General features: G+C 43.7%; 1 protein-coding gene across 14 annotated transcripts in view; it reads right to left on the bottom strand.

The window, feature by feature from the left end:
* The window catches only part of DENND2B (DENN domain containing 2B), a 307,999-nt gene that overhangs the window by 4,229 nt on the left and 284,027 nt on the right, over positions 1 to 19,743 (bottom strand). For all 14 annotated transcript variants that reach the window (XM_039538757.1, XM_039538759.1, XM_039538756.1 and 11 more), the window contains 4 exons: positions 9,537 to 9,714; positions 8,256 to 8,297; positions 4,537 to 4,648; positions 3,154 to 3,393 (listed from right to left, as the gene is read on the bottom strand). In XM_039538757.1, coding sequence (XP_039394691.1) covers positions 3,154 to 3,393; positions 4,537 to 4,648; positions 8,256 to 8,297; positions 9,537 to 9,714 — 572 coding nt within the window. The remainder of the gene's footprint in view (positions 1 to 3,153; positions 3,394 to 4,536; positions 4,649 to 8,255; positions 8,298 to 9,536; positions 9,715 to 19,743) is intronic.

Raw genomic sequence — 19,743 nt, 5'->3', positions numbered from 1 at the left:
TCCATCTTGCTGAGAAATAGAAAGCCAGGTCTTCCTTCACACCCAAGACTCCATCTGTCCACCAGGCAGTACAACATGCTAACAGAGAGTCTGTGGCCAGGCCCAAGCATCAACATTTAGCATAACTGCACTCAGTAAACTGGCTAATCTACACTCGTTGCATCCCTGGGTAAAAATAGATATTTATGCACGTAACTCTCACAAAAAAGATCTGAATGTTTTCCATTTAGCCCCAATCCTAACTGGACACCAAAATTACAGTTACCATGGGGTTGGGGGAGGGGCTGGGTCATTAACTTGCACTGGCCCCTGCTCAACCAGGGCCACCTCCTACCTGCAGGCCAGCTCCTTATCAGGCTGCAACAGCTCCTGTCCCAGCCCTGGAGCAGAGGGAGCCCCAGGGGGCAAGGGGCAAAGGGAAGGGAGTGGAGGTAGAGATGATCCAGCCAGCAATGGGGAGGGAGGGAGAGGAATGAGCGATGGGGGTGGGGCCTTGGGGGAAGATATAGAACAGGAGCAGGGCCTTGGGGAAGAGGCAGAGCTGGGGTGGGGCCTTGGAGGTCCAATTACCAGCAATTAGAAAGGTGGAAACCCTAAACAAAACATCCTAGAAAATAATCTTGGGAAGATAATTAAAACAAGAACTAGAAATGTAGGCACTCCAAATAAAGTTGGGTCCATCTCACATTACAATTTCCTGCCCTTTGTGCTTTGCTTGAAACAGTAATTCAATTTACTGCTATAAATCCCATTTAACATTTTATTTCCTTCAAAGAAAGCCTACTTGAGTGCTTTCTAAACCACAAAGATTTCTTAGACTGCCTCCAAAACTAATACTTTTTTATGCCTAGGCTCAACCCCTAAAAAACTGCCAGGCCGTTTTAAGATTTAGAATACCTACTTTGTAATTTAACAATCAGAACAGAACTCAGTGGGTTATATCACCCAGCAACATAATCTTATCACTGATCCTGAACTGACGTAGAGCCTGATCATACAAATCCATTTGCATGTAAGCACAAGGACAGACTAGCAGGTGCAAAGTGACCTAGGTCTAGGGTGACCAGACAGCAAGTATAAAAAATCGGGGTAGTGGGTGGGGGGTAATAGGAGCCTATGTAAGAAAGACCCCAAAATCAGCACTGTCCCTATAAAATTGGGACATCTGGTCACCCTACCTAGGTCATAACTTTTGAAAAACACACAAAATAGAGGCAGAATCCAGGAGGTGCTCCAGGCCTTCAGCTCTTGAAGTTAATGGAGTTTGAGGTTGCTCAGTGTATAGCAGCAGATCCATTTTGTAGAATTTGTCCCCAAAGACCTGATTTTGCAGTAAGATCTGTGCAGGGGGGCTCCTGCGCCTGCATGGAGCCCCAATGAGGCTTTAAACAGGCGCAGAGGTCTATCCCTGCAGTGCTCATTGCAGGATTAAGGCTGTGGTGAGTAGTTTTCAGACACAGGGGAGTGGAAGGAAAAATAGAGCCAGTGTAATGGGGTCCAAGGATATTTGCAAGAGAAGGGCCTTGGAGCATATATTAGGGGTTTCCCAACCTGAGCCTTTTTAATACTTGCTATTTCGTGTGATCAGGTGGATTCCAAATGCATATGCATGCTATTCATAAGTATCTTTAGAGGCAGGTTATATCTCCTTCTCTTCCTTCCCCCATATTCAATTTTCCACCTCTCCTCCTTGCCCAAATTTTCCCTTTCAATCCATCCATCCCAAATTACCCGGCCAGCTCCCACATCCTTGCCCCCCCCCCCCCCATTCCAGCTCTCTTCGTTGACTGTTCAGCCTCCAAATACCATACCTTAAGGAATCTCCTCTCTCTGACATGAAGCTAGGAAGGCTTCTAGCTGCACAGAGCGCTTGGCAACCCTACCTCGCTTCTGGCTTCCCCCCACGTGGTGCAGCATAGCCCTCATGCAGGAGGGGAAGCCCCAGCTTGCTTGTGCGTCCTCTTGATATCCTTCCGAACCTTCTCCAGCTGCCTTCCGGGCCGGGGGAGGAGCAAGGCTGAGCTGATAGCAGGGCTCCGGCAGTTGCCAGCAGATGGCACTGCTGTGCAATACTCAGCAGCCTCAGCCCCAGACCCGGCTGGCTACTGCCCAGGCTGCTCAGTGTTCTTTATGCACATGCTCCAGAACTCGGAGCACAGTGGCTCTCTAGTCTAGTGGTTTGAGAGTTTGACTCATCAGCTAATTGCCTGTTTGCAGGGCTGTAGCAACAAAGAACGTGGCCCCCTCCGAACATATGTCCGGGGCCCCTTACAATGCAGAAACATTTTTTGACACTTTTAGGGGGCCCCTTCCTTGCGGGGCCCCCTCCGGTCGGAGGGTACAGAGGGCACTCGCTACGCCTTTGCCTGTTTGTCCAGTTGGACTTATACTAAAGTGGTCCCAATTGCCTAGGGAGGTTGTGGAAACTCCGTCACTGGAGGTTTTTAACAACAGGTTAGAATTGTCAGGAATGGTCTGATTATTACATGTTCCTGCCTTGAGTGCAGGGGATTGGGCCAGATGACCTGTTGTGGTCCCTTCCAGTTTACACTTCTATAGTGCTATATGAGTGAGGGTTTGCAGGAGCAGGACCCTTGCTAGGTAGATTACATTGGTCAGATTTCTTCAAAAGTAAGACTCTCCCCTACAGTCTATCCCCGTAATCTTTACTCACACAAACACCTCTCTCACTCACATGAAAAGGATTATAGGACCAGGCCAAATTCTGTCCCTTAAATCATGTCCTGCACTCTTGTTTATTTGCTGATATTTATTTTAACCAATATAACAGTTTTTTCCACATTTTTACTTTGAACCTCATTTGAGGCATCCAAGAGCTGTTCTAGAATCATGAATGAGCTGTATCCTTTACAGTATTTCATGGCGTGGAGCAGTCAACTTTTCCCTTTAATAATTTCATGTACTGAGATGGGAAGTGTCACAAGGATGAGACTCATTCTTTCAAAACCTATCATTTCAGCTTTAATCCAGGGCACACAAAAGAAGAGGGTACTGCGTGTCTGGCAAAGTTTGCCATAGCACTGATATTTGGCAGTATATAAAGCTGTAATTGCTAAAACCAGGTGAAAACATGAAAGTGTATTAATCCCTAAATATAGTCTGGATAGTAGCAAATGGAATCACAAGCCTTACCTTTTGCCCTGCATTTTCTCAGTTCTCTATCCTGTATAAACCCAGCAAACATTTGGGATTCCATAAAGACCTCCAGGAAGCGACGGATACTCTTGGAAGCTACAGATTTGCGGAAAGCATCCCTTTGGAAGACACGCTCTCCTTTTTCATTCTGAGTTAAGAACAGGGAATAGTGGCCAACAGTTTCCACGAAGAATCGGATGAAAACTTCTGATACTAATCCATTCAGGGTGTTACACTCTGCAAAAGAAAACAGCAATATAATGCTCAAATCATCTGAAGAACAGCTGCAGTACAAGGTCCCTGCTTGGTCACTTGCACTGGATTTAATGTTTTCACCTAATATTTCTTCCCCAAAAAGTCTAACTAGAATTATAATAATAATATCTGAAAAAAGATCTGCAACACCCAAGACCACATAAATCCCCTGCCACCCTCCTTCTCTTGCCCCATTAAAATTAATTGGATATGGAAAGCATAAACTGCACTATAACTAAGCGGAGTAGCCGTGTTAGTCTGTATCAGCAAAAACAATAAGGAGTCCTTGTGGCACCTTAAGAGACTAACAAATTTATTTGGGCATGAGCTTTCATGGGCTATAACCCACTTCATCAGATACGTCAGTGGACTCCATGCATCTGATGAACCTTATGCTCAAATAAATTTGTTAGTCTCTAAGGTGCCACAAGGACTCCTCATTGTTATAATTAAGCTTGTAAATCAATATAACAGCAGATCTTCCATATCTCAAAGTCAACAGAAATACAGTTTTCTTTACTGGGTAATCCACAGGAGACCCTCAGAAGATGGAGAATTAAAAATTAGTATTTGAGGCCTTAATCTGAAATGTGTCTCTGCTGTTTGAACTTTACTTCTTCTTGGATAGTTAGCATGCTTCTGAATGATCCTGAGAGTAAAATTTTGTGCTGAGGGTAATAAACCTTTACAAAAAATTGATTGAAAAAGATTAAATTCTCATATCACTTGTGAATACCTCAGAGATGTTAAAGTGACTTTACATATTTAAAGCAAAGTTTAATAAAAATAAATATAAAATGGATAGACTTGGACTAACTGTATATTAGATTTTTAACATCAAAGTTTCTGAGAAAAAGTTAAAAAACATCTATGGGAGTGTGTACATTGTCGAATTTAAATGATATATTAAACAGGCTGTTAATATGTTACAGTGCTTTGAAAATTATATTACATGCCCTCAATCATCAACTCCAATTCAGAAACATAAACTGATGTTGTAAGATGTAGCTGTGGGGTGAGATGATGAGTTTCTGAAATTAGACCCATGTTTCTTTCTCCTGATCCCAGGGACACAATATCACCCACCCACACAGGTAGACAAGACTTGTTTCCAGAATATTTTACCATCATCTGAATCACTATCTGAATCCTGGTTTATCAGTTCACTTTTTCTCTCTAGAGCCTGCTCCAGAGCAGCTTGCAATTTCCTAGGTAATAGAGTGTCTTCATCATCCATCTAAAGGAGAAAAAAATATATTCTTTAGACTATTTTCTTCCCTATATGCTCATTTGCAGTCAATGGTTTCTCAGGGCCTGGAATTCAGAAATGAAATATTCTGTTTGTTACTTTAATGGCTACATGAATACAATAATGAAGCCTTATGTTCCTCTGTTATATATTTCTGAATTTAACTTTACCGTGTTTTTCATGAGACTGAAGTAGGGAAATATAACATGCTATTGGAGTGAAAGGTAAATACATATAGGCCCTTAACCTGCTTGTTACACAACAAACATATTATGAAGGCACCAGACAGGCATGATGGGTTTCCTGAATATACACAAGATGAAGGCCTAGCCACACATACGTACAGCTGCTCAGGCTCGGTTCTGGAAGCTTCTATTCTTGATGGTTCCTCTTTTGCTTATTTTCCTGCAAGTATTTTTGCTCATTCTCCACACCATATTTAACATTTGCTCCAGAAACAATGAGCTGATATAAGACTTCTAGAGTTGCAAGGAATCTTCAGAGTAATCTTATCTGTTTGCCCAACCTTTACTTTAAGGGTACATCCAATTGACTCAACCCATTCTCTTTTATCTGTAAATTATCTAGTGCCACCTTACTTTCAGGAAATAGTGATTCTTTATCTTTCTTTTTCCAAGGTTCCCTCTTATTCCACAACTCAGTAAATCATCCACAATATTCTCCTCTCCACCTGTAGACTTCTTCCCCATCTTTTCTCTCCCTTCCCCCACCATCTTATCACCATTTGTGCTTGTTGTCTTGCTAAAATGATGTTGAAAAGATCAAGATGTCTCTCTAGGGCCTGGATTTGTCTCTGTATTACAGTAGATGTTGCTTAACAGCAGTTCTGATATTAACAACTTCCAATTAATAGCAGTGTTTTGCTGGGAACCAATCGCAGCCAATTGACTTTAATGTTAAAGGGATTCGGATATTGGCAATGACATGATGCTTATTAAGAACTTTTTCAGGAAGAAAGGCCCTGGTAACAGGCAGGGTAGTGGGAACAAAGGGCGTGCTGACACATGCCTTCCCTGGCTGCAGCTGTGCAAAGCTGCCTGTGCCTGAGGCCCCACCCCCTGCACAGAATGGTGTGGTAATGAGCTGGGGTTCCTGCATCCCTACCCAGTAAGGGATCCACTGCAGGAGTCCCAGCGCTCTGGGGTGGGAGGGGAGGCTGCGGGCAGGGCAGCAGGGGGGAGGATTCCAGGGCTTTCCTCAGGGAGCAGAGGCACTAGGGGTCCATTGGGATGCATGGCATCTCTCCCTGTGCTCTTGGGGCTGTGCCTGCTTTGACACTGGGGGGCCTGCAAGCTGGGAAGGACATGGTAGGACATGCTGAGACAGGCCCCCAGCATTGGTGCAGGGTAAAGCCTGGAGAGCACAGACAGAGGTACCGTGTAACCCCACAGGCCTCCAGTGCCCCTTCTCCCAATGGAAATCCCTGGCACCTGGGCTGCAGCCCCTCTCCCCTGAAGACAAGTTTGCAAGGCTGCAGCCAGGGAAGGCATGTCCCAGCACTTCCTTCCATGACTACAGCCTTGCAAACCTGCCTTCCACTTTTTGGCAACTGCTGGATAATGTCAGCTTTCTGCAGAGAGGCTGCTACTAAGCTGGATCCACTTGAAAGCAACAGTAAAGCAACTCTGAAGGTAAGCGCTCTTGGCATCTTCTAGGCATACTATTTATTTCCAGAGGAAACAGAAAAGATTCAGACTTTTCTAATCTAGTTAATTGCACAGTTCCAGTTGGAACTTCTCCAGTGAACCCATAGCTCCATTATGTTTCTTTAAACCACCTGATTAAAGGGGCTGCAAAGTTGCCTATTTTTAGGCTTGGAAGAATTAGATTTTTAAATATCAATTTGACCATATACACCCAAGCCAATGAAAAAATATTTCCATTGATAATAATAGAAATGTACAAATATGCACAGTAAAAAAATGCTGCTTGAAAACTTACTTGACTTTGATTTAAGGCTATTAACTTTGAGTGTTTTGACATATGTGTGATACTGCACCCCATATTCTTCACAGTGATATTATATTATTATGACATAAACAATGTATTTTATGCAAGATACATCATATGAGATGTCATTGGAAAGAGTATGATTTGCTGAATATGATTATCTGATTTGTATGCATGTATCATTTTTGTATCTGTACTTCAAAAGGTAATTACACCTGGGAAATGCCCACTAGACAAGATGCTTTCATTCTAGATAGTGGGTGGGGAAGAGCCATTAGAAAGAACAATAGGCCTTAGGAGAAGTTAATCTCCCACCTGGGGAGCCTTCCTGAGGACCCTACAGACAGCCTCCAAGTAATGGGTGCTATGACTCTACAAAGACACGTGAAGTGACCATATGTCTGTATCAGAGGGGTAGCCGTGTTAGTCTGGATCTGTAAAAGCAACAAAGAATCCACCCTTATAGAAGACTAACAGACTGCAGCAGCAGCAGCTCGTGGTGAATACCCACTTCTTCAGATGCAAGACTGAAGACTCCATCTTGGAATGTCAGTGTTTTTCCAGAGACTGGGCTGGGAACTAAGCTTTGAAACAAAGGGTTCCCGCCTTATGCAAAAGCTATATAAGGCTGGGAGTGACATCACCTGGGGTTCTTCACTGACTCCCCACCCAGGAAGACTCCTGGAAACACCTGAGAAACAAAGGCTGAACTGGGAGACATGCTGGACCCAGGCCAAAGGGATTTTTAGTCTGTGAATGCAACACCTGGGGATTCCAAGCTGTAAGCAAGTGCAACTTGCCCCTTAAGAATCTGCAGCCTGCTTGTATTATCACTTAGGATGAGAATCTGCTATTCATATCCAATCTATTTAGTATATTAAGCTTAGTCTGCATTTTTTTAGTTGCAAGGTAATCTGCTTTGATCTATTTGCTATCCCTAATAATCACTTAAAATCTATCTTTTGTAGTTAATAAAATTGTTTTTGCTTTATCTAAACCAGTGCCTGGAAATCATAACTCAGGGGCAGAAAGCTGTGGCATATTCCTCTCCACACTGAGGGAGGGGGCGAATTTTATAAGCTTACGTTGTACAGTTCTCTGTGCAGCGCAAGACTGTATAATTTTGGATTTATACTCCAGAGGGGGTGTGTGCCTGAGGAGTTGGGAGGTGTCCTAGTTGAAGCCTTCCCATACAGGGGCTGGTCAAAGAACCCGCCTGCATGTAACTGCAGCTGGGTGTGTCCCTACCTGTATGTACGCTGGTGATTGTGCAGGCTGAAGCTTGGAGGGTTTTGCAGCTTGTCATAGCAGTACAGTGTAAGAGAGAGCCCAGGCTGGTGGGTCAGGGGGCTCTGTGGTACCCCAGTTCCAGGTGGCACCCCATCACAATATGATGTTAACAATTTGTGTTTTAATGGTTAGAGCTTTAACTTTTTGCATCTCAATGTCTATTGTCATTGAATAATTATTATTTGCCCCCGCCCCCCGCATAGTTTCCCGCAACTGTGAAAATTTAAATTGATAAAAATAAAAATACTTAAAAATAAACATCAACATTATAAAATAAAAAAAATTGCTTTCTGCCAAGCCTATCCATTTTAGTTAATTTAAAGCCATAGTGTACCTGTCTGATGAATCGATCGGATCCCAAGTTAACCATCAAAGCCTAAAGAAAAGAAAGATACGGTAAAGATTTATCTTGGTGACTGAAGACATTCTACTGGTGTCTGCTTTTACAGATAGAGGGAGAATCTAAATGGTACTTAGCCTGAACAGAAATTAGAATGAGAATCAAACTTCTGTTGTAAGTCTGCAGCATCAAACCATTTGCTGAGTTCTATACAAAACAGGAAGACAGACTCTCTGCCCCCGTAAAGGTCAGAGGCTAAGTAAGACAGTACACTTCAGACGTTTCATACCTCAAATGATTGGCAGATTTCAGAAAAGTTTGCTTTAAAATACTTAAAAAATGTATGAGTGTTGTTGTTTTGGTGGATTATCCATGAAGGGGGTCATTTGTGCAGAAGAACTGTATTTCAAAAGGGGTTTTGGTGAAACCAGGTGTTGTTCAGTGCAGTAGGGCTGGTTCCAACCATTAGGGGGTGACATGGATGAAGTGAAAATAATTAATAATGAAGGTGCAAGGATGAGAGGATGCTAAAAAGGTATGTAGGAGGGCAGTTTGGGAAGGGTAGGAGGAAAACAGCACAGATTTAGGAAGGGGCAGATGCATGGAGAGCACTTGAAGTGAGCACAAGTAAAGGAAATTTGCTGTGGAAGGGGAGAGGAAACCCATGAAGGGCTCTGAGGAGAGTGAAGTGATGATCAGAGTTGTGTGAGGGGGAAGGATTGTGGCAGCAGTATTTTGGATAGACTGTATAAACATAAAGCTAATTTTATTTGCAATATAGCACCAATGAGACCTTGAAAGGACCTTCTTTGCCACAGAGGTTCTATTCTTTATTCAGTGTACGGCTGTGAGTGTAACTCCCATTAGAATTAGTGAGAGTGAGAGTGGCTGGCACTAAAGTGAATGGTTTTTTACTGTGCTGATGTCACTTCACTATGTTATTTCACATACAAGAAAATGAGACCGTATCCCAATATTGACCTTGTTGTGGCAAGGTTAGTGTTCACTTTTCACTGTCAATCACCATACACAGAGGCATTGAGGGAAGATTAGAATCCTTAAAACCTATTTCCAGTATTTTAGTTTTTTTCCAAGAGGCAATTGTGCATGACAGTTAGAAAGAGAAGAAACAAAAGGGCAAGTTAAGGGCCAGAAAAGTAAAAACTTATATCAGAGGCCAGCTTATATTACATATTCAGCTGGTGTACATCAGTTTTTCTCCATACAAACCATTTTTTGATTCATTTAACAACCAAGTCCTGGGCTGATTCCTACCTCTTCTACAGGCAGCTCTTTCAGCTTGGGCAGAGAGCTGGACAGCAATCCAACCAGGAACGGAGTAGGGCAGCAGACAATGTCAATCATGGATGAGGGGAGAACAGGAATGAAAGTGTGCTGCCAGGAGAAGGGGTACAGCAAAGCCACCACAGCATGAGAACAGCTCGAGAGGGTGCTGAGGAGAGAGTAATATGGGCATTACTACAGCTCGTTCTTAGCCTGGAATGCCTGCTTACCTGCTGCTGAAATAGTAGCACAGTGAGAATACAGGTGCTCCCTTCTCACAGGATGGCTTTATAAGCTTCCTAATACTGCTGTGTCAATGCACCTCAGTTCTAATCTGTATCCTGCCTGCTATTCCAGTCCCAGTACCCTTCTGTACTAAACTGTGCGGCAGCTTTGTTAATTCCCACTGTTCCCACGTTCTTCACATCACTCATAGTTGAGGCTGGAAGGTCAGCCTTTACTTGGAAAGGGCACCAGACTGGCAATCATGAGACCTGGATTCTATTCTTGGCTCTGCCGTTGACTTGCTTTGTGACCTTGGCTAAGTCTCTTTGCCGTTCTGTGCCTCAGTTTCCCCATCTGTTAAAGAGGGATAGCAATATTGGCCCTCCTGTGTAAAGTGCTTTGAGGAATATGTATGAAAAGTCCTATAAGAGTTAAGTATTGGTCTCCTTCACTGGAAATTCCTTGCATACATTGTCCTTTTACTTACTGAACACATCTGGATTTCACTTTATAGTCAAATACTTCCTGAACGCTAACAATAAATCATCATCATCACATTGATTTTTATGACAGAGAAAGAAAGAAGGACCCTCATTTTCAGAGCTGTGACTTTGGCCTGATTTGTGAAGCTTTTTACCCAGCTCAGTCTGACTGAGCTAATTTTCTCAGTGCAAACTTCTACTATAAGAACTATAAATAACTAATAACTGTTGTGCTATTACCACTTGAGAATTCTGGGCAAAGAGTCCAAACTGACTTCACTGCAAGTCCTCTGTTAGACTGTAGGTGGCATCAGACTTCCACTCAGATAATTCTTGCAAGCATTATAAGCAGAAAAACATAGATGATTCTGCACACATGGGAAAATGTATCCGGGGACATGGATCAGCATTTACTTCGTGCTCCCTGTCGGTACCTGGCCCAAGCCGGGGAAGCAAATGATCCAACCAGCAAACCATATTTGGTGATGAATCCTGGTCACATGCCACCTGAGGCACATTGCGCATACGCTAAGAAGAATATATCACCTGTTTGCATAGCTATAGAAATTACACTTCGGAATTTGCCTGAATAATGAACAAAATAAAAAAACCGAACAAAGGGCTGTGTTCATCTTTTACTGGAAATAATCATTTTTTCCCTTGGTATTTACTCTAGATATATGGTATGTTTTTATGACCTTGCCTACACTAGACTGCTACAAGTTTCTTATCAAATGCTGTTTTTTCCAATATTGTTCCACAACATGTGATGGGGCTGCCCTTGACTCTTATCTTGCACTCTTCAGCATATGCCATAGCAAGCACAATGATGTGTTTCAGGAGAAGGAACTGTGGAGCATGATGCAGGCTCCCAAGCACAATTCTCAATCTCCCTTTAATGCCTTTGTGGTATTTTCAACTGATTTGGGCCATCATGGAGGAATGACTACCAAAAAAGAGCCACGTTAAGCTAAAAGCAGGAAAACAAATGTTTCTCCAACATTGGGTGCATCATAATCTTTTCTTTCTATAGAATGCCCTTTTGTAACTTTTCCTCTTGCATGCAAGGCTGTGACGTAAATCAGCACCAACATCCTCTCTCGTGTGCTATTCCCACGCTTTGGGAGGCTTTCGGCTTTGGAATGTTGTGCTAGATTTTTCTTTCAGAACTTTTACCTGGAGCTAGTTAGTACCATGCAGTGGGAGGTTTTACGTGGACATGACAGTGATTGCACCCAACAGTGACTTCTTTAAGCTGTAGTATGCTAATGTGGTGCAGCTTGCAGCACTGTCATTGCGAGTGTCAGTGTTTCTATTTTAAGCCAGTGCATGCAAATGTTTTCAGAAGTGCTCAGCACCCATCATTTGAAAATTAGGCCCCTTCAAATGTCTCAGGTAAAGTACCCCAAAACACTTGACATTAAATTTAGGCCTCCAGAATCCTGTCCCCATGTAGAGATATAACCCTACTTTCATTGGGATATGTGCGCTGAATTAAGCCCTTGTTGCTACATTTTTTGCCCTGGTCATACAATAGACATAAACGATCACATTTATGAAGGGGACCTACATGACATTTTTGACTGCAAATGAAGTGATTACACATCTGAGGTAAAATTCAGAGGTGATGGATGTATGGGAGACACCAATCTCCTTTAGTGTGCCTTAATTTACACTTTCTTATGTCTTCCTGTTAGTTGAGCCTCCTGCTCTTCCTCTTCAATAATGGGACATGTCCATCATATATGAATAAAAATCCCTGTTTTCAACTCAGTTTCTCCAATCATCATCCCCACTCAATCTATACATATTTTCTACTATGGTTAGTGTAAGGTACCATCAAAAATTGTCTCAAATACATTTTCCTTTACTATGCTATAAGTGGAGACCAGTGGTCACTTTTCTAAACCAAAGCCAATTTCTCTAGGGTAATTTATCTACTCAAATCATTTTCCTATTGTGTTATATACAGACTTTTTTTTGGCCAGGAAAGTTGTCAGCAAAGACTGATATAAACTAGGATAGGAGCCTTACAGTACTGAAAGGATTATGGTTTCTTTAATATAGATGGAACTATCATCAAAATTTCTGACATTATACAATCTATCTCCCATGCACTGTTTAATGGTGAATAATGTGTGTTTCTGGGAATACAATACTTGCACTAAGATAATATACCATACTAGTTTTTAGCTATTGAGAAATAATCCACATATTTCATGGGCTGGAGTCAATGAAAACAAGAGTATCTAATACCCAGACAGGATATTAGAATGTCTGCTATCATCAGTGCAGGTACATTAAAATATCTAACCTCAAAATACAGGCCATGAAAAATGACGCCATGTAGATTATTTGTCAATTGCTAAAATCCAGTACTTTATCTCAGGGCAAGTACTGTAGTCCCAGAAACACACATTACTCACCACTAAACAGTGCTTGGGAGAAAAACACATCATATAGTGTTGGAGCCTTGAACCCAACCTGAATCCAATGGGACTGGACTACAAGTGTTTGGTTTGGGTCATGTCTCAAAACAACCTGACATTCTCAGGCTCAGATTGGGTCACTGATCACCTCTTTCTGCCTAGGAGGTCGGCCTGGCAGCAGCTGCCTACCTCAATCCTGCCAGCGGCCACCACTCACAGCAGTGTGCATGTTGGCAGAGCCTCTCACTCCACAGCACACACAGCGCAACAAGGAAGTGTCAGCCAGCAGGACCAAGGCAAGCAGCCGCTGCCACACTGACATCCACAGGGAACATCCACAGATGGGTCCCAGGCATGGGTTGTGGGAAGCCCCCACCAGGCTGAGCCCCAAGGGTGAGCTGGCAGCAATGATATAGGTTTGGGGGAATTGCCCAGGAGGGTGAGGGAAATCAGCAGCCCTTCAGGTGTGCAGTGCTGGACTAGGGTAGGAGCGAAAGGCAAGCCAGGGTGGGAGATCAGGCTGCAGGACTAGGAGTGGGGCTAAGGGGTAATTAGTCCCTATGTCTCCATGGAGGAAACAAAATAAAGAAAATGGAGTCTGGGACAGTGGCTAGTCCCTTGCAACCCAAACCGAAGTTGACAGGTCCCAACTACAAGTGTTGGATTTGGGTCAGGTTGGGTATGAAAACAACCCAACACACTCGGGCTTGGGTCAGATTTGGATTGGCGTGGTCTAGCTGGGATCTGCTCAGGCTTTACAATTAGCCCCAAGCTGACCGACAATTGGAAATGCTGAGGCTAGTTTTGGATGCTTGTATTTAAAGACAGTAACCCTTTCAGTGCTGCAAGTCTCCTGCCTCCAGAAAACGCTTAAGTCTTTTTGCATATTCCTCCTGCTTTAGCTGAAAATATTCCATCAGCGTAGGAAACAACCCCCTCTTTCTCTTCGTAAAAGCCCACTTGTGATGTTATTGACATGAACTGTGACCGAATAGATCATTGTTGCAACCAGGGTCTTATGGTCACCAGGTCTTGTACAGAGGAGGTCAAGTGGGGTGTCTATGGAAAGGTTGTAGTTTGCTGGTTATGATTATGCTATCTGTACATGTGTATCATTTTTGTATTTGAAGTTACGAATATTGGGTATGTATTTGTATCTCAGTGTGTTTGATTTTAAGTAGCCTCAGTGAAGTTTTTGGTCAGCTTCTTGAGAAAGGACTATTCTCAGTAAGTGCCCAATCGAGAAACACTTAACTGACAATGGACTTTGGGAGACGCCAATCCACATCTGAGCTTTCCTGGGAACGTTCAAACTAACATGCAAACAATGGCATTGGCCTGCAAAAAGCTGAATCATTCATGGACATGTGACTTGCACAGGTGGCTACAAACTCCATCTTGTTGCTATGACTTTGCACAGGAGAACAAAGGGGTTTCTGCCCACAAGAGAAAGAATAGAATATAAAAGGCCATGAAAACCCCTCCATTTTGTCTTCAGCTGGCTCAAGAGATGGCCTCTCCACCCCCAAGAGATGCCTGAAAGAAACTGGAACAAAAGACAGTAACTACGGGGGTGAAAGTGATTGCTGGACCCAGACTAGGAAGGAGTCCAGTCCGTGAAAGAAGCTTACTGGAACATCTCTAAGGGTGAGATTTACCTGTATGCAGTTTCTTAATGTATTAGACTCAGATTTGCCTGTTTTGTTTAATTTTGCTTGGTAACTTACTTTGTTCTGCCTGTTATTACTTGGAACCACTTAAATCCTACTTTTTATACTTAATAAAACCACTTTTGTTTATTATTGAACCCAGGGTAAGTAAGTAGTACCTGGGGGAGCAAACAGCTGTGCATCTCTCACTATCAGTGTTACAGAGGGCGAACAATTTATGAGTTTACCCTGTATAAGTTTTATACAGAGTAAAACAAATTCATATGGGGTTTGGATCCCATTGGGAGCTGTCTGGATGCTACAGACAGGAGCACTTCTTAAGCTGTTTTCAGTTAAGTCTGCAGCTTTGGGGTGAGTGGTTCAGACCCTGGGTCTGTGCTGGAGCAGACTGGCGTGTCTGGCTCAACAAGGCAGGGTTCTGGAGGCCCAAACTGGCAGAGAAAATGGGCTCAGAGGTAGTCTCAGCACATCAGGTGACAGTCCCAAGGGGGATTCTGGAATTGTTCAGGGCATCTAACGACGATCTGTCTCATCTCTATTTACCATTGCCACATGTAGCCCATAATTTCTCAAAGGTCCCTCCCTAAGGATGTTCTCCCAGAACTAAGACTGCCCTTCTAGTCAGGAAAATCATTTGCAGATTCCTCTGAACTCTGTAACCTGCTGTTTTTAGTGCATTTTCATTATCGGTGTTAGCATTTGCAGTTAAAGTGGAGGAAGGCGAGGTTATCCCCTCTTTCCCCACTCCACACCTCTCCTAGTGGATAGTGATTCTCATAACACAGGGAGAGATTGTTCAGTGAGAGGAATTATTTGCATGGGGAGCCAAAATCCTACCAGCGCTACATTATCCCAATGAGTTGATGCCAGGTGCATGCTATGCAGATGCTCCAGACCATGTGCTCAACTGGCACCAATTATCAAAATCTGGTTTTCTCTGTTTCCTTAGATGGAGAAATGTAGCCAAAATGTAAATTCACAGATATGTATTTCCAATGCCTGTGTTTATTTTTCCACAACTTTTTCATGTTTCTCATTTCTCCCTGCTGATTTAATTATGACATTGTCTCAACATTTACTGAACTCTTCCATCTGTTTTTTTTAATACATACACACTCCAACCCACAACTGCTCCATGACCGAATTACCTTCCTTCCTCACAACCTTCCTCTTCCTCTTGGGAGAGCTTGCTCTGGATTTCTGTTGGAGTTCTGAAGTTCTATCCCTTCCAGTACTTGAATTAGGTAGGTATTCCATACCCATATGTCTAACCTCAGCCCACAATATCACTTTTCTTTGATGGCTCCTGCTGTTGTGCCATTAGGGATTAGAAGGAAGGAAACACAGCATGGGGAAAGGGGAATCATTGATCACTTCTGTTGCAAAATTTCTGGTGTACCCCATAGCTTTGCTCTTTTCTAAATACTGCAATGTCATCCTCGCTCCTGGACTAGATCCAAGCCATGGGAGGAAAAAAGAGAACGGTCCCCTCACGTGCATAAAGGTAATTTAGGCTCATGTTTTCAAAAGTAGCCACTGGATCTCAGAGGCTCTCTCTTGCTACCGCTTGTTTTTGATGTCACATAACCTCCTTTGGACTTTGGCTTTAAGCAGATGATAGGCCTAATGTTTTCATTTGTTAGAGGAATAATTTTGCCAGTTACAAAATGCATTTCTTTTCTGTTGAATTAATGCTAGGATTTCCTCCTTGTTTTCGTCAAATCAATCTTGGTGCCAGTGAGTGGAATATCCTATGGTTTCAGCACATGCACTGTGAATGATGTTTTTAAGTTGATCCCAGTCCTCTTGAATGTCAATGATGTTGTCAGGCAGATTAGAGAGTTTCTCAGACAGATGTTGCTGGAACATCTTGCAGCTGGTTTGGTCTTGAAGTGTTTTGACATTGTACCGCTTTCACTTAGTCTTTGGGTGTTTGCGGTGTGGTGGAGCAAGTTGCAGGTACATGACTGATCTTACTAATTAATGGTCTGTCCAACAGTGATCAGTATCTCTCATAGCTTGTGTTATACAGACGTCAGTATAGTCTCAGGCTCTGACTATAACATAGTCGAGGAGGTGCCAGTGTTTGGACCGCGGATGTTTCCAGGTGGTCTTAAAATTTGTTAGTCTGCCTAAAGATGATATTTGTGGTGAGCAGTTAATGCTCCGCACATTTGCTGAGGAGGAGAATGCCATTGGGGTTTACATTTCCCACCCCTTCTTTGCCTATTGTGCCCCTCTAGAGTTGGGAATTCTGTCCAACTCTGGCATTAAAATCTCCCAGGAGGATGAGTTTGTCGGCCTTACGTGTGGTTGTGAGGACTGCATCAAGAGTTCTGTAAAACTGCTCCTTATTTTATTGTCTTCCTCATCATCGAGTGTTTGGTCACATGTGCTGATGACTGTGGCATATTGGTTGCTGCTAAGCTTGAACCGAAGAGTCGTGAGATGTTCGTTGACCCCCACGGGAAGCTCCAAAAGCTGACTGGCGATCTTATTTCTGATGGCAAAGCCAGTCCTGTGAATGCATCTCTCTTCAGGTGGCTTTCCTTTCCAAAAGATGATGTAGCCACCTCCATCCTTTTTAATTGGCCTGGCGGGTCTCACTAAGAGCTTCAATGTCAATGTTGAGTTTTGCCAGTTCTCTGGCAATTATGGCAGTTCTTTCTGGGCATTCACTACACTGAGAGTTCATACGGGTGCAGATGTTCCTGGTGACGAAATTCATTGTCTTACATCTCTTGTTTTAGCCACGGAGGAGTTATCTCACTGGATACGACCATCCAGTCAGAAGAGTATGAGACAGCCTATATTCTGGGCACCTTTTCTAGCCCCCTTCCCATTTGGAGTGAGCAGAGGGGATCCTGAAAAAGCCTGCTCAGTCACAGCCGCTGCTGCCAAAATGCACTTCCATCTCAACCAAGCACAAAACGACCTTCACATGGCTGCCGCCTGTGTGCAGATTTGTGACTAAAGACTCCCAGAGATCACTGCTCCTGTCTTCCCTGCCACTCATCCATCACCACCTGCGTGTGAAGTCTTTTAACATGTGGAAACCGGTGCACAGGCAGTAACCACACAAAAATTGACATGAGGAAAACCCTGATCCAGTGGCAAGGAGATCCAAGACAACCAGGGGCCTCCCTCCTGCTGCAGCCCTCATCCGCCTTCACAGCCGCAGAGTACTAGAAGGTGCTCTATATGTGCCCGATCCACCATTGGGGTCTTTTGACGTTGGTCAGGACCCTCGCCTCAGACCTGCTCGCCAAGGGGGGACCCTACCAGGAGTATAAAAGCTCCGGATGATGTAGCTCTGAATTTCTTTAGCCCATGCAAGCCTTTCCACCACGACGAGGTTGCAGTCCATCAGAAAGGGCCAGGCTCAGTACACAACTGTAAGCTCTTTGGGGCAAAGACTCTTTTTTATTACAATCTTAGAATATGATAAGAAACACCATGTGGACACAACAAAGAAACGGCAAGGCGGACAAGCTATCAGTGAAACAAATATTAGCATAACAAGCAGCAGTCTCAGCACAAACCAGCTGCCTAGCCATTGTCAGGTATTGCTGGCACCATGGCAGAGGTGAGTTTTAAGGAGGGAATCTGAAAGAACTCTGAATGATTTGCAGCACTGGTGGATAGTAGCAGATAGTGCCATCACTTTCTTTCCTTCACCTTGTGTGAACACTGATCACCTGCATTATGCCCCCCTATTGCCTTGAGACACTGCACTGCAACCATTATCCCTTTGGAAATCATGAATGTTCCCCCTTGCTTGACTAGGGGGACTGTTGCTGCATGATGGTGCACTCCCCTTTAGCCCAGATACTGCAGGGCTAACAGCTCAATTGGCCAGGAAAGGAGAAACAGGAATTCAGACCTGGGTCTTTCACATGACAGAACACTACCACTAGGCCAACCCACTAAGTTGCATTCTGGCCAAGATAAAGTCATCACTCTTATTATGATGGGCAACTTTTACCTGTGCAAAAGTATTATAGATACCTTCTCATTCTATTGCTATGGGGTAGCCAAAGGGAGAAATCTGGAACCTTTTCCTTTTGATTCAAACCAGAGAAATTACATGCTTTGCAGCTTTTTTACAAGATGAATCCCCATGAAAATATCAAAATAAAATAGTGAGTCATTGTTGCTACAGAGAAAGAACATGGAAATTGAGCAAGCTGATTGAATAACTGTGGCCGTGAGAAAAGGCCTGAAGTTACAGAATGTGCTAATGCATGCATTCAGGAACAACAGTTACATTCAAAGTCACAACATCAGATGCAGAGATTAGAGAGGAAAAGCAACAGAAGATGATTGCATGATGTTTACAGGAAACTCAGAAGCCGGGGGATGTTTAAAGGATAACATTCCTAACACCGGAGTATAAGAGGTATTAAATAGCTTATGCAGGCAATTAAATATTGAAGGGAAACTTACAACCACCATGACCTTTGAGAATCAAGCCTATAGCATTTAACACCAATGTTGGTACCTGGACATGTCCGCCTGTTTTAAGGCTTGTAATTACAGGCAGGGCTGATAGCACAGCCAATTATTAAGGTTGCCCAACACTTCCCATTACAAGACCCCATTTTCTGTTGCTTACAGACATGCCAACTCTCTCAAATTGATCACTAGAGTGGCAATTTCGCATGATCTCACACTAGAACTCTCGAATGTCAGGATTCCCCCCACCCCCAGCCAGAGTACATTCTTAAAATGTGTTTCCAGTCAAACAAGAGTTACCCCCACCCTAGACAAAGGAATGTGGTTTCTCCACCAGGCAGTTACTTCCAAAGAACTTTAAAAGACAATGAGAATTCATTTACATATCAGACAAACAAAGCTATCAAGCTAACAAGTGGGGGGAAGATTTTACTTAGAAATTGGGCATGGCCAGGGCTCCAGCTGCCACCCTGGGGGAGTGGGGAAAGTGGAGAGGGGACCTCACTACAGCCCCCCATGCCTGGGGAGAGTGAAGAACCCTAAGGAGCAGATGTGAGGCTGGGGCTGAAAAGGGGCTGAAGTGAGGAGGGTGAGGGCTGATGGGGCTGTATTGATGGTGGGTTCTGAGCAGATGGGGTGGTACTGGGAGGGTGAATTGAGGGTAGTGGGGGTTGATGAGGCAGAGGATGGTGATGCTTGGGGACTGAACTGGGCGGGGGGGTGAATTGAGAGGGGGTGGATGGGGACAGAGCCGATTGGCACCTGGGGGACAGGATTAATTGCTGAGCAGGAGACAGGCAGATGTAGGGATGAGAGCTCCTGCAGCAAGGCCCCAAATCACCTTATCCAGTACATGTGTGAGTGGGCAGCATTAATTGTCACATGCACACACCCTGCGGCTGGGCGGGGGTGTGTGTGTCAAAAATCAAGAGACTGA

The sequence above is a fragment of the Mauremys reevesii genome, linkage group 4, assembly GCF_016161935.1.
Source record: "Mauremys reevesii isolate NIE-2019 linkage group 4, ASM1616193v1, whole genome shotgun sequence".
In the NCBI taxonomy this organism is placed as follows: Eukaryota; Metazoa; Chordata; order Testudines; family Geoemydidae; genus Mauremys; species Mauremys reevesii.
This window is presented reverse-complemented; position numbering and strand designations above follow the sequence as displayed.